This window comes from Rhamphochromis sp. 'chilingali' (genome assembly GCF_963969265.1).
Source record: "Rhamphochromis sp. 'chilingali' genome assembly, chromosome: 9".
Taxonomy (NCBI): Eukaryota; Metazoa; Chordata; class Actinopteri; order Cichliformes; family Cichlidae; genus Rhamphochromis; species Rhamphochromis sp. 'chilingali'.
The window spans coordinates 17845003-17859684 of NC_137936.1; the positions used below are offsets into that span (position 1 = coordinate 17845003).

A 14682-nucleotide genomic window follows, 5' to 3' on the forward strand; every position below is an offset into this window, starting at 1 on the left:
GTCTGTACAGTCAAAGAGGTTAAAGTAGGTGGAGCTGTGCCCTTTCTCTTTCTCTCTCACACACACAGACACACACAAATACAGACAAATAAACACCCACACTGCAGCCCACAACTATTTCTGTCAAAAAAACGCTGATGCACATTTCCTCTGTTTGTTGCTAGGGGAGTCCCATCTATGTGGGCAACAATGGGGGAAATTGTTGCTATGTATAAGATAGCCATGAGAGAGCTTCAGACTCATTGGGGGTCCAGCTGCTGTTCGCCTTGTCCCATTGTGTGTATTCTGAGCACACGGCGAGGGCACTTTATCTCACTAGAAGTTGCGGATACAGAAACAGGACATCTGGACAGCAGCGAACCTTTTCATTAGCAAGAGAATCATGTCTCATCTAAAGTTACAAACGATGCACTCACCCTCTGAGGCTCAGTCCCCAGAAGAGGGACAAGTGGTGTCGACTTACCTCACAATCTCACTAAAAGACTCTCGCAGGTAACTCTGACCACCGTAGGCCCCTATGCTCAAAAATTCCTGCTTGCCAGCAACAGCTGCTCCAGGCAGACCATTTGACAAGAATGAAGAAGCAACCGTTTGCGAGGTTATAACAAAGCAAAAACACCGAAAACTGTACACAGCTGAAATTGGATGACTTGAAATCCAATCAGATTAGAGTAAATAACGAGTAGTTTGAAACCTGATAGACATCCTATAAAGAAAAGCACATTTGTTTCCTCCTATTATAAGAATAAAAATATACTAGAAAGAAATTGTTTATCATAAATATCTATAAAGGTGCACAGAGAACCATTTTTAGCAAATTCTCTCCTGTGGCCCAGTGGTCCACGGTGTTAACTGGTCAAGTGTACCGAGCACAGCTTCTGTGGGTTACAGAAGAACTTTCCTCTAAAACTTATTTCTTTTCTTCTTCTAAGGAAAGAAGGCTATACTCCGTGCTGAAGACAACAGCCTCCTTCACAAACCAGCACAATCTGGCTCTAAGCAGTATTATTCAGTGAAGTAGCCACTGAGGACCCGAGAGGCATGTGTTTGTCAAACTAAGGACTCTGACATACTCTGGAGCATGTTTGAAGGTAGTGGTACACACACTCGGACCTGGCAATGAGTGGCCTTCATTTATTTAAAAAAAGTCCTGACAGTTTATGAATAACCCTGGGTGATCGTGGCTCAAGAGTCGGCAGTCCGTCTTGTAATCGGAAGGTTGCTGATTCGAGCCCCGGCTCTGACAGTCTCGGTCGTTGTGTCCTTGGGCAAGACACTTCACCCGTTGCTTACTGGTGGTGGTCAGAGGGCCCGGTGGCGCCAGTGTCCGGCAGCCTCTCCTCTGTCAGTGCGCCCCAGGGCAGCTGTGGCTACAATGTAGCTTGCCATCACCAGTGTGTGAGTGGGTGAATGACTGAATGTGTAAAGCGCTTTGGGGTCCTTAGGGACTAGTAAAGCGCAATACAAATACAGGCCATTTATCATTTTTTTATTGCTTTTGGCCATTTTAATAATAAGACCTGCCAAAACCAATGCTCCAGACTAGGGCTGGTCCATATTATACCGTTCACGGTAATACCGGTATAATGTTAGGCAACGATAGGAAAATGAAATATCGCGATAGAATATGAGTAAAACGCGCATGCGCAGTGCCTTTGTTTTCATACGCACATGGCCGATTGTTGAGTGAAACAGATGAACCAGAATTGGTTTGTAAAAATGGTTTAACTTCAGTGATGTGGAACTGGTTTGGTGTTTGTCCGTCAGATACAAGACAAAGCACATTTTTTGCAGAACATGCAAGCGGCCGTCCTTATTGTCGTATTTGTCGGACTAAGATGCTCTTAAATCTGGGAGTAATCTGGGTCCTAAACCCCGTATTTCTCAGGTCAAACAACACTGCAGCATCACTGAGAGTTAAAAACTGTCTAAATTCTTTCATCTTTAATAAAACGATCAGCATTGCTGCTTTACCAGGTGTAACTATGAAGTTTAACTTCCAGGCATCCATGAAAACAAAATTTATTACATTTAACGGAGTTAGAAGTTAGCAGGAAGCTAGCGGAAGTTAGCACGCTAGTTTCGCTAGTTACCTAAGCATGATATAGCATGTTCTGACTGAGAGATTTCTGAAAAAAAATCAAACGTACAGCTCTGCTATCACTTCCAACATAAATGAAGGCAGGAAACTAAACAGCAGTGACGTTTGTAGGGTTACTGAAGTTGGGCTAGCTGGTATATAATGATGTGCTACGTGATCGCTAGCGACACAGCTATGTTAGCATAACATAAACAGTGAAGCTGGAGGACGAACACTAACACTTTCCCACTTGTAAAAGTTAACGTTAAGGTTCCTGATAGTTGGAGACAAATTCAGTCGCATGGCAGGATGCTGTAAACGGACCAAACTTCAGTCAGGAGAACAACTGAGATAATCCATCCACAATACAAGGTTAGTCATTAATATACTGCAACAACATGGGAATAGAGCAGCTGCCAGAGAATTCAACACTAATGAATCAATGGTACAGAAGTGGAGGAAGCAAGAATGAGTTGAATAAAGTTTGATTTATCTGACTGCTTTGTTTCGCTTAATGTGCCTTATAATCCCGTGCACCTTATGGTCCGAAAAATACGTACTGCACACTGCAGTTTAATGTTGCAAAGCACCTCTTTTTAACTTCAGTGGATATTATACATGGTTATGCTCAGGATATGTCAGCCCATTTCTACTGGAAATGCCTTTTGGTTAAACTTTCAGCAAGGAATTTGCATTTGCACTGTTACATTTTTATAAAGCTTTAATGTACATAAAAAACAGCTTCTTGTTTAAGTGAAAATAAATGGAAGGTTGTCTTTTTGCGCTAGTAATGTTGTGGAGTTGTATTTTGTCTCGCATCAATTATATCGTCAGTTATATCGTTATCGCAAATTTTCAAATATATATCGTGATAAATATTTTTGGCCATATCGCCCTGCTCTACTCAGGCACTCAACTAACTATATTTATAGTGGAACAGAGGATATTCATTTCTTTTACAAAGACATTTCCAAACTACATGATAGGTTCTCTTACAGAAGATCTGACTTAAAAAATCTCAAACTCTTAAAACAGTAAATTTCACAACCAAAGTGCTGCCTTTTGGGCTCAGTGGCACTTACATTTTGCAATCGTGCCACAGTGCTCAAACACCAACCCACACCAGGTAAACTGATCTGACACTGCAGTCACCTAATTCATTCACAAACAAGCTTTTTTCTTCCTTTTTCTTTTTTAAAAGTTCATCATGAAAAGTGCAGGATGATAACAATCGCAGTTATGAATGTGCCATTACTGCACGCCAGTGTGCACATCGTTACGGTTATTTCTCATTCGCTGCCTCTCAGCCACGTTCAATGAGATGAACATACAGTGAACAACCTCAGTTATTCACTCTCATTATCACACTGCTGATTGGAGCCTATAATTAAAGACACAACTCTTTCCCAGCACTAGCTCAGGTCTGAACAGGCTGCAGTCATGCTCCGAGAGTCTAGTCTATTAAGAGTGGTGCTGTTTTGTTTATTTTGCAGTTCCTATAACCTGAATCTAAACCAAAAACGGGGAAAACATTTTTTACATTTCACAGAGGTGTCACCTTTCGAATGAATACAAAAAGAAAGTCACGACACTTTTGCCGAGGTTCTTCTCGCTCTCGTGCCCATGTGAAGTTTCACCTCTTCTTTCACATGGGCTGGGCAACTCTGCGCTGCAACAGAGACCGAGGCATCATTAGTGGCCCATGCTTCCTCCTGCATGGCTCTCCATGTGAAACACAACATTACTCATCCACCCCCAGGCACCTGAGAACTGCACAGCACCAATCAAGTTGCTGCACAGTGATTCACAGTGTGAGGAGGAGACTTGCATAACAGTCAGCTCCATATTCTGTTTTCTTCCAGCCATTCTTACAAAAATAAATAATTAAATAAATGCACAAAATCCATTTTATTTGTGCAGCAGTTCAGGGTTCAGAGCGTTCAGAGAGCCCAATGAATCAGTTCGTGTCCACAAATTCTTCACACACAATGCCTTGACCCATTTCATTAGACAGGAGTGTATGTGCTCTGTAAACATTGCGTGGTATAGATGTGGGTTCATTAAGAATATAGAGAAGCGGAAGCTAAAAAAATAAATAAAAAACCCAAATATTAAGGTGATCATGCTAAGAGCATGCCATACACACGAAGATGACTGATGGAGAAACAACAGCTGGAAAAGGAGGTCACTTTGTTTTTATAAATTCTTGCAGTCGTGTCCCGATGCACTGCAGCAGCACCGACTCTCCTCCAGCTGACACGGGAAAGCAGACGGTGGATGACTGCACACAAACACGCTCACGCAGCCCTCTCTATTAACTTCAGCGAGCCGCAGCTTTCCCATCACCACCACCTACTTATCGCCGCTATATGCAAACCCTACCTTCGGAGAGCTCCAGATCCAACTCCGCCAGCTGGTCCCTGACCTCTTTAGGCAGAGCCGACAGATCAACGCCGCGGTCGGCCATCGTTGGAAGCACAGCAGCCTGCGGGATGTTTGTGAAATCTCAAATGACAGCAGGTAAGATCCACCATGAAGCTCAGAGGAAGAGGTGGGGGGGATTTTAAAAAATCAAGATGTAGTAGTCGTGTTGTTTACTCCATCTCCGCGACTCCCCGACACCGCCATGACTGTGGGAGATGGGAACAACTCGCCAGAGGAGTCCGTCAGTCACATGACCAGGCTTGACGGTAATTGCCGTGACAGGATGGTGGGATGAAAAGCAGACTCTCTGCTCCCTCTGCTGTTGTGTTTTTACAGCTGGGAGAAAAAAAGAAAAGAAAACAGCATTCCTGTCGCCTCAGCTCACCTGCCACCTTCCCCTCAGGTGGGTGCTAGCTCGAGTTTGTACAGGTATTTTCATGCACTAATGGTGGAAGTGGCGCCAGGTTTTATTGGAGATATTTTGTGTGATGTTTCAAGGAAATATATAATCCCCCGTGGATTGGGGGGGGGGGGGGCGTATTTTCCTAATAAAAAATAGATAAATAAAAACAAAATATCAGAATAAAAAAAATGTAATGTTCACTTGCACACTTAACAAATTGAACAAAATTTTCAGGCTGCATCACTTTTTATTTATTTTCCACCTATTCCAAACAAAGATGGCACCGGAAATCACATGTACGCACTCATTTTAAACACGCTCGCCGGTCAACTCCGTAGTCACACCTTTCTAGTACCAGGTTGGTCGGTCTTTTGCCTCCAGAACTGCTGATTCAACAAGGTGCGTCACATTCCCAAATGCGCTCTGCTCCATTGACATCTGGTGACTGTGGAGGCCATTGAGTACAGTGGCAAGCTCAAGAAACCAGTTTCAGATCGTTGTGACATTTCACACTGTCTTGCTGGAAGACAGTGGCATAAAGAGATGGGCATAGACAGAAAGAGTGGAGTTTAAACAGTGCTCAGTTGGTTCTAATGGGCCCAAAGTCTGCCAAGAAAATATACTCCATGCCATTTACACCAGCAGCAGCAGCCTGAACTGTTGATACAAGGCAGGATGGAGCCATGTTTTCTTGCTGTTTCCACAAAATGAAAAAATGAGTCTCATCAGACCTAAGAGCCAATCTTCTATTATCCAGTTTTGGTGAGCCTCAGTTTCTTGTTCTTTACTGGCAGGAATGGAACCCGCTGTGGTCTCTGCTGCTGTAGCTCATCTGCTTTAAGATTTGTCGTGTTGTGCATTCAGACATGCTCTTCTGCATACTTCGTTTGTAACAAGTATTTACTTGAGTTATCCTTGCTGTCAGTTCAAAGCAGTCTGGTGATTCTCTTCTTACATCCAGAGAATTACTGGATGCTTTCACTTTTTCAGACCAGTCTCTGTAAAACTTTAATAGACTGGTTCTTATATGGCGTCACTTTATACAACTTACCTTATTCACTCATTCATACAAGCACTTTTTATCCAACATTCACACTCCAATGGATGCATCAGAGCGCAACATGAGGTTAGTATCTTGCCCAAGGATATCTGGCATACAGACTGGAGGAGCCAGGGATTGAACCACCAACTTTCCGTTTAGTAGACGCCTCCTGAGCTAAAGCCAACCCAAACTTAGAGCACCTGGTATGCCAAGGTGGTCTGCCATCAAAGTACTAACCAGGCCAGACCTGCTTACCTGCTTAGTTTTTGAGATCAGACAAGTTTGGGTGTGCTCAAGGTGGCATGGAAATAACCATCTCTAGGCTGGTGTGCTTGTGTCAAAAATCCTACTAGATAACCAGTTTCTGAATTACTCAGACCACCCCCACCTGACACAACAACTCTGCCATGTTCAAAGTCCCTTTAAATCTAATGATCAGTTTGAACTTCAGGGGTTCGTCTTAACCATGTCAAGCCCTGGTGAGATCTGTGTGCAACTATTTTATTTGAGTAAATACTGTTAATTTGTATAATTATAATAATATTTATATAACAAACAGAATTTGTGTTTCTATGCATCTACGTTGTTGCCCTTTTGGCCAGGTTAACCAACCTATTTTGACAGCAGTAAAGGCAACACTATGTTTAGAGTTATGTTTCAATCAGTGGTCTAGATCCTGCATTTAACACCCTTTAACTTGTTTTTGGTTTTCCACCAACCAAAAAAAAAAAAAAGTGGAAATTTTTATGCCATTGTTTCATCAGCTGCACCCAAAAAGATGCGATAAGTTTAATGAAAAACGACTTGCAGGCTTAAAAGCAGCTTACTTTTAACCCCAACATACTATTACTGAAGCACAATTCAGGTTCGTTAATTTATTTTTATTATTTGCTCAAGACAACTTATTCATTAGTTGAGACTGTACACAAATAATGTATCCCATCTTGAGGCCTGAGTAAACTCCTTCCAAGACATTTTCCCATGTGGATTCACTGTCGCTAAACACTTAAAAACTGTCCTCTTTACAAATTAAGGGGAAGTACTATTACATGAATTGGGGGGTGGGGGTCTAACATACCCACAGAGCAAAAATAAACATCTTAAAACAAAGACATGTTATAAAAGAGCAACAGGGAGGGGGGCAATATGATAGTCTTGGAAGTACAATGCCATATAAAATAAGCTGCATTTTAAAACTTGCAATTAAAAAGAAGCACCGTGCACAAGTATTGAGTCTACTTCATTATACAAGACGGCTCGTCAAAAGGTGGAAAGCACACAAGACCAGGACACCTGTAACTCTCTAAAAATGCACACTAATCACAAATCTCATTCACTCAAGAATACTTATCTTCACATTTGCTTTGGTCACCTCATAACTTTAGCTTTTAAAACTCGACCAAACACCCACCACCCCCTCAGCAGCTGGGCTACACATGTCATCTAAATGCAAGAACATCGATATTCAATAGAAAAATATATTGCACTAGTCTTTCCTCAACTGAAATGCATGGGTACTGGAGTTTAAAAATCTACGTATGATTATCATTTAAAGGCCGTCTGAAGGATCAAACTTTTCAAGTGTGTTACATTAGGACCGAGGATGGAATCCTTACAATGATTTTTGCATTGATAACAATGTTAGAGAACCAAAAAATAATATGAAAACAGTGAATAGGATGAATCACAAACAGTGGTAATCTTCACCCTTAAATACTCCATGCAGTCAATAGGGTTTCATACACAGGACTAACATGTCATCCATTCTGAATGGGTTAAAATACATGATTTAAAAAAAAAAAAAAGTGTCAGGCACACAATCACAGGGTAAACAGTGAACACCATCTACAATTTGGTTTGCTAAGAACTCAGCTGACTAAAGCGACAAGTGTATTAACTCAAAACTGAAAGAACAGGTTGAAAACAAAACAATATAAACACTTTCCAGGCTACTGCTCACTGCATTCAGCTCTCCTCAGACTTTCACTGCATTAGCAAAACATTATCTGACTAACATATCCGGCATAAAAAATCTTTTCTTACACATGAAAAATACAAGATATTTTACAGAAAAAGTGTCAGCCTGGGAAGGACAAATAAAAAGAAAAAAAAGAACTCATCACAACCAGTGTGTAGGAAGAAGGTGGACTACAGTGGCTTTGTGAAAGGAAGTTACAAAAAAACGATGTTTCTGATTCAGATTTTTCTTCTCGAGCCTTTAAACCTTTCCCAAGTGTCAGAACTGAACAAGAACTTACCCCAAACCCTGCAGAGTGAGTGTCTGACATGTAATTCATATTTACATAGAGAGTGACGAAGCTTCAATGAAAAAGGGAGCCTGCTTGGAGTGGAGGGCTGATGGAGGCACTGTGCCGCGTCTTTGTGTGATTATCGGCGACTGCGAGGGAATTGGGTGGGTGTGGAAGTGGATCTTAGTTTTGGGGTGTGGGTTGGAAGGGGAGAGGGATTTGAGGGCAGGTTCCTCTTTTCAGAAATCTTTGCACGAGTCCGACCTCCGAATGCCACTCGAGTTCATTCTGGTCTATTAAGTGTCTGCGGATCATCTCGGGGCGGACTGCGGGTGCATTGCCATGACAACCCCTGCAGCCTGGCCCGATCCCATGCCGGCCAAGACCGACATGGCCACCGCCTCTGCAGCCCGCACGCTCAGCCCGTTGATGGTGGCCCCCGGACTTGTTGCCGAGGGCGACGGCACGTGCTGAATGACTGCCGCTGGGGAGCCGATGGGTTCAGTGGAAGTATCCCTGGAGGTTTCCTCTCCTCCTGCAGCTACAGACAGAGAGAGCAACATTCACCCTTAGAGAGGTGAGCGAGTAAAAATAATGCATTAGATGGGATGAGGTGACAGATGAATCCTGGCACAAGTGACACAGTACAAGAAGTCTGATGGTCAGTTCATTATCTCAACTGGTTACCTAATAAAGCTGCCTTCTTCTGCATAATAGTGACAGGGCAGTCCTTGTGGGCCAGGAGAAGCTGCTTCAGCTGTGCCACCTCATTCCTCAGATGGGTTACTTCATTCTGACAGCAGCACAAAAAGAAATACAGTACATAAATCATTCCCATCATGCCCCGTTATTGCCATATCACCACAGAAACCCATTTATGACCGCCAGGGTGTTTACATGCTTGATGTTACGCCCTGGAGACGACTCACTGTGAGGGAGACGTTCATGTTGGCCAGATCTTCTGCTTTTTTCTCCAGAGAGTTCACCCACAGCTTCCGCTTTTGCCTGCAGCGGGAAGCAGCTGCCCGATTCCTTTCCAGAAAACGCTGCCTCCTCTCGTCAGGGTCCATCTCTGCTGCTCGCCGCCGCCTGCCCCCTGTTGGCTGAGCAGGGGACACCTGGAGAATGAGGAGGGGGTAAAAGTTGGCTACTTGTAAACCCAAATGTGATCAGTAAGTGGGGGAGAACAGAACAACTGCATCAGGAACTTCTGACATTTAACAGGGGTAAAAAATCAGGGGTAGCAGACAATTTGGTGCCCTTAACTGTCAAATTAAAGCATCCAAACCAAAACACACTCAATCCAATGCTCATGCTTGACTTAAACTGACTCGGCCTTTATTTTGCATATATGAGCACAAATGTTGGACAAGCCTGACATTCTGCTAAATTTTTCTCTTTGATGCCATCAATAATGTGAAAACTACAGCTGTTAGCATTGAGTCTCATTTAGCTTTTTGAGGGAACATTCAAAGGTTTTCCTTCATCACACACATTTAACAGTCTATAGTCCTAGGTGTGCTCTAGGACCACATAACTTGTGTGATATGTGCACTACCTACCTGTGGTTGGGCAGGTGATGGTGCATCAGAGTTTTGAGAGGGCTGCTGGCTTTGTTCCTGTCGCTGTGGAACAGCAGGGATGGATCCTGACCCCCCACTGATGCTATCTTGTGCTCCTGGGCCCTGATGAGTTAGAGCTGCCTTCAACCGCTAAAAAGACACAGAGACAACACCCAGGTCATGTAAAAGTTTTATAAATGTCATTCGTTTGTTTATGTAAATGAAATGTTTAGCCAGCAGCCTACAAAATGATGAAAGTACAACTGATGGTCTCACCATCTTTGCCTCAGAGTGAAGAGTATAGCCAGATGGGGAGGATGAACCACTGCTAGCACCTCCAACAGGCGGTCCTGGAATCCCAGGGATGTTAGGCACTGTGTTCACTGGCCTCGCAAGCTCCACATAGCAACGAATATCCATAAAGTGGATGAGAGGGGAAAAACCAAAAGGATATGTTAAAATTCCATCCCAATTACAATTTGTTGTATAGTTTTTCATTTTTCTGGAAAATATCTTACAGATATAACTGAGGTCATCTGCACAGGACTGGGCAAGAGAGGAACTGCCTGTCCATTAGGGAGGTGCCTCACCAGTGGATACGAGCCTGTGGGAGAGCTGTTGGCCAGATTAGACATTTGTAAATAGGTGCTTCTCCACTGTGTTCCCACTGATAGAGCAGAGATCAGGCTTACAGTGTTTCACTTTTCCGATGAACACTTCTTCATGAGTTAACTGTACAGAGCTTACACAAGCAGCATGAAGATGTGACTCAAAAGTTCTCAAAGTTAAGCTTGGCTTGAGGAACACGCAAGTCTGGAGAATCGGAGTGGTGCAGAGCTGCAGCTCTCCAACACCTGCCTCAATTTCCATAGTAGATCAAGACACATACGATGATAGTAACCATACTTCTTTTGGAAATTAAAAAACAAAAAGATGCTAAACTGTGGTACAACACAACAACTACAGCTGCTTACTGTAATCCAAGTCTACGGATAAGAGATTCGCTGAAGAGGTAGCTATATTTCTAAGTTTGGGGTGAGTGTCTCAAAAAAGTTTAAATATTGGTAGAGAAACAATTTGTTAAAAGAGAAAAAAAGTGATGCTTTCTTTTGCACAAAAAACTGCAACAGCTTTACAATGGCCATAAATGATGGCTAATAAATAACAGACGCAGAGTCTAAAAGGCACTTTATGGTTCAATAAAAGTGACTGACAAATATAGACTTTCTAATTAATAGGAGCATATCTCCCCACCAGGTAAAAATCAAACCGCCCCATCTTTGATTTCTGGTTGGACTGGATTACTGACTTTCTTGCTAGTTGGTCATGTGAAATTAGACTTATAATTTCTACATTTTACCAGCAGTTAATTCATTTTAAGTTTTACAAATTGTCAGCATGGTCCAAACAGTAAAACAGTAAAGCAAACCACAGCAACCTAAATTATTTTACCCAAGCTGTCTGTTGGAGGGTGGAGCTTGTGTGATGACGGAGGTTGGAGATGGCAACGTGGGGTGTAGTGAGTCATTACTCATGTGAAGGGGAAGAGAACCAGGACGCACAATAGTTGGAGTGGGAGCAGAGCTTGCCACGGGCTTTGTGTAGATCTCCTGTTAATAAATTAAGCAATGTAACTATTTTTGTGTGTCCATCATTTTTACGTGCGTGCAAGGACAGCAAATTACAACACAGCTCTCACCCTAGAGTCTCTGCTGTTTTCTGACATGCTGGACGAGGAATCAGGAGTTCCAGGAGGAGAAGAATCGACTTGTAAGGGCCCCTCATCCTCATCTTTTACTTCAGATGGTGTTTGTAAAGATGCGGCCTTGAAGACCAAAAGCAAAGATGAGAAGATGAAAGCCTTCAAATTTTATCTTGAAACCAGCACACTGCGTGATCTACAGTAACCCTGTCTTTCTCACCGGGTTTTTCGTCCTCTGATCATCTTCCTGCGTTTTGCAAAACTCTTGCTCGAAGGAGGTGGCCAGCTCATTGAACAAACCGACCTCCTCACAGTTCTTCAGAAAACGTGTGGGAGTGGGGGTTTGGTCTGCCAAAAAACAAAAAAAACTGTCAGTATTAGTGGACAAAAATATCACCTTCAGACACAGACTATTATATACAATTCATCTATTCAGAGCACTGACCACCTCCTCAGCACAGATTAATTTAAAAAAAGACAAATGGCGATGCCATTACCTGCAATGATAACAGAGTCTGTCCTGGCAGGACCAAATTTTAATGTCATTTCATGCTTGTGTTTGTGTACTGACAGGTGATCTTCATTTGTGAATCTCTGCAAAAGACACCACACATGACATTTAAGGAATATCAAGACAGTTTTAATCCTGATGCGAGATTAATAACGCCTGGTTTCCACTATTAAAGCAATGTTTCATCATACATTACACAGCACCTTATCAGCAGTCGTAATTGGTGAGCTAAGCTGGGTTCAGTTAATAACAAGAGAATAAAAAGCAGAGATTCAGACTCCTATGGCTGTTTAGAGTTAGGGGTATGTCTTAAGAAATCATACCTGCCCACATCCTGGGGCAGTGCATACAAAGGGCCGGTCATCCGCCATCTCAGACAAATGATCTGTAAAAGAAAGCAACAAACACAGCAATGTCATCCAATTTATTAGGCGATAAACCAGCTGATGTTCAGGTTCCCAAGACATATTACATAAGGGCACCAGATATGTTACTACCAAATGTTCTTAACCTACAGCATCAGCTTGAGTGTCATGGAGCTGATAAGAACTACAATCTAAATCGTCATAATTTACACATGCCTGCTCATCTGTCACCAAAATCACAATAACATCTGGATAGGAGGGACACAGGCCGAAGACTGTGGGCCTGTTTTGAGCATTTCTTTAGACTCGGTTGGGTATAATGTGGGACTAGCGTTCAACGATGAGGCAGCAAGAGCCAAAGCACCTCACCATGCAACCTCCACTTAACAGGATCGAGTCACTGGCGTTGGCTATTAGCGCTGTCGATGTAGTCCGGCTATGTAGTTAGCTATAAGACATGGGTTACAGACTGTGGACAGGACACACAGGTTACCAATCCATTACTGGTTAGCTATGACTTAATGAGAAATGGGCCGCAAGGTAGCACATCCACATTGCTAAGCACGTGAAATACTGTTTTCCACAACCTGACATACGTGTCATTATAGCGAACATGGAAGCTAACATTGAACAAACTCATTCCAAATATCAGAAGGCGCGGCACGTCTAGCAAATAAAGCTGTTTAGTGCAAGTACAATCCCCTAGCTGAGCTCATGCTAAGTGCTAATGGAAGCTTCGTTAGCTTGCCTTAAGTTACACTAACACGTCCGCCAACTTAGTAGCTAGCATTACACGTTAGCACGCTAATGCTAAATAGTGCCCATATACCAAGCCACGACTGTATGAGCGCGGTGCATGCCTTATGAATATCCAGACACATATATATACACACATTTTTTTTCTTTAAATGACGATTTACATTACATTTTACTAAAGTATGCCCTAAACTTACCCCACGTTTAGACTGCCTCTTCACTCCCCCCCTCCCAGCTCCGGACAGCGCTGCTGTGCTGCTGCTTGGCCGTTGTTGACACTCTTGACACTTCCATTATCCAAATACCGCGAGAGAACTTGGAAGAGTTATTATGTAACAGGATTTCTCTATGCGGGAGGAATCGTAGATTTTACACGAAATAAGATTGATATTATATGAATCATTACATATTCCCTGACTTTTATCTCAATGTGCCGTTATGTCAACTCTACATATATATTCCGCTGTGTTCGCGTCAACTACCAGCGAAAGCTATGAACACACCCACTGAAGACTAAGCCAAACGCGCCTACAGCAGTTACATAATGTTTATTTCCGGATGTTTACTTGGCAGATGGCATGTTGAAATCCTTGAACAGATTTTGTTTTCTGGCTTAAAACACAAAAAACCAAAACCAATTTTAAAAAATAAAACCTTTATTTTTTTGAATACATCAAGCTACTATAACTCAGCGCATAAACCAATGTACTCCGAAAAATGTCCAGCCCATTTAAAAAAAAAAAAAAAAAAGGGGCAAGTCCTACAGAATGAACTGAAACTTTTGTTGCCTCAAAATGAGGTGGTTTACAGCATTTTTTACAATGAAATTAAATCCCATTAAGGCACTAGGAGTTTGGTTTGATAACTCCTTATAGTCTAAAACACAAGCAGTGTCAGTCAGCTGCACACTTTAAAAAAATAAAATAAAATAAATAAAAATCCAGTATAAACTACTGATTACTAGAGTGTACAGCCTGTCTTGTAAATTCCCTGTTAACATCTGAATTCTATCTTAAATTACTCATCTCTTTTAACCATATTTAATAAGAACAAGTTGAAAAATCCATCCCAATACCCTTCTGTCATTTGTAACTGAAAGATATTCATTGTCAAGCCACAAGCTGCATTACAGATCAGAACCTAACCGCTAATAAAAATTAGTCTACACACCAATTCATCAACATTACAAACACTGAATAACATGTAGTCAACGCTAACAACAAAATACACTACCATGTGGACAAACAAAAACTGAATTTGCAAACACAAAACATACATGTTAAAAATCATTAAAAATGGTTTGAGATCCACAGCTACATTCAGCACGTGTGATTCAAGCAATAAAAATGCTACTTTTGAAATCAAGCAGTGAAAACATTCAACATTGAGGGGAAAATTTCTGCTCCCTGTCCCTCAGGCCATTCATAATATTTTAGTAGTAAAGAGGGTTCACTGACGAAGACTTGAGTCAGCATGACTGTTCCACTTCAACAATCTGAAACTATGAAGGAACCACAAACACCAAATTACTACAATGACCTAGTTAACTGGATTATTTACCTAATCCCAGTGTACACTGGTTTTGTGA

General features: G+C 42.1%; 2 protein-coding genes across 4 annotated transcripts in view; both read right to left on the reverse strand.

Annotated features, from left to right (window-relative positions):
* The window catches only part of dip2bb (disco-interacting protein 2 homolog Bb), a 56092-nt gene extending 51358 nt beyond the window's left edge, over positions 1 to 4734 (reverse strand). The window contains exon 1 of the mRNA XM_080892370.1: positions 4463 to 4734. Coding sequence (XP_080748496.1) covers positions 4463 to 4547 — 85 coding nt within the window. The 5' untranslated portion in view covers positions 4548 to 4734. The remainder of the gene's footprint in view (positions 1 to 4462) is intronic.
* A 3071-nt stretch (positions 4735 to 7805) lies between these two features.
* On the reverse strand, positions 7806 to 13590 carry atf7b (activating transcription factor 7b). 3 transcript variants are annotated; one of them, XM_080892376.1, is made up of 12 exons: positions 13292 to 13590; positions 12297 to 12358; positions 11960 to 12056; positions 11683 to 11810; positions 11460 to 11585; positions 11213 to 11370; positions 10279 to 10375; positions 10037 to 10156; positions 9761 to 9910; positions 9128 to 9301; positions 8886 to 8991; positions 7806 to 8739 (listed from the first exon to the last, which is right to left on the reverse strand). In XM_080892376.1, exons 2-12 carry the CDS (start codon positions 12342 to 12344, stop codon positions 8510 to 8512), a joined length of 1434 nt encoding a protein of 477 aa, XP_080748502.1. In that variant the 5' UTR covers positions 12345 to 12358; positions 13292 to 13590; the 3' UTR covers positions 7806 to 8509. The 3 variants fall into 3 exon arrangements, with proteins under 3 accessions (XP_080748502.1, XP_080748501.1, XP_080748503.1); XM_080892375.1 differs by having other exon boundaries at positions 9128 to 9316; positions 13292 to 13588; XM_080892377.1 differs by having other exon boundaries at positions 8602 to 8766; positions 9128 to 9316; positions 13292 to 13587.
* Positions 13591 to 14682: the final 1092 nt, after the last annotated feature.

Excerpts from the sequence above, each read along its gene's own strand:
- atf7b (XM_080892375.1), bottom strand. The coding sequence starts at position 12,344 with ATGGCGGATGACCGGCCCTTTGTATGCACTGCCCCAGGATGTGGGCAG. Across the intron at positions 9,911-10,036 it reads TTCACTCTGAGGCAAAGATG|CGGTTGAAGGCAGCTCTAAC; the intron begins GTGAGACCATCA and ends GTGTCTTTTTAG. Across the intron at positions 9,317-9,760 it reads CATCACCTGCCCAACCACAG|GTGTCCCCTGCTCAGCCAAC; the intron begins GTAGGTAGTGCA and ends CTCATTCTCCAG.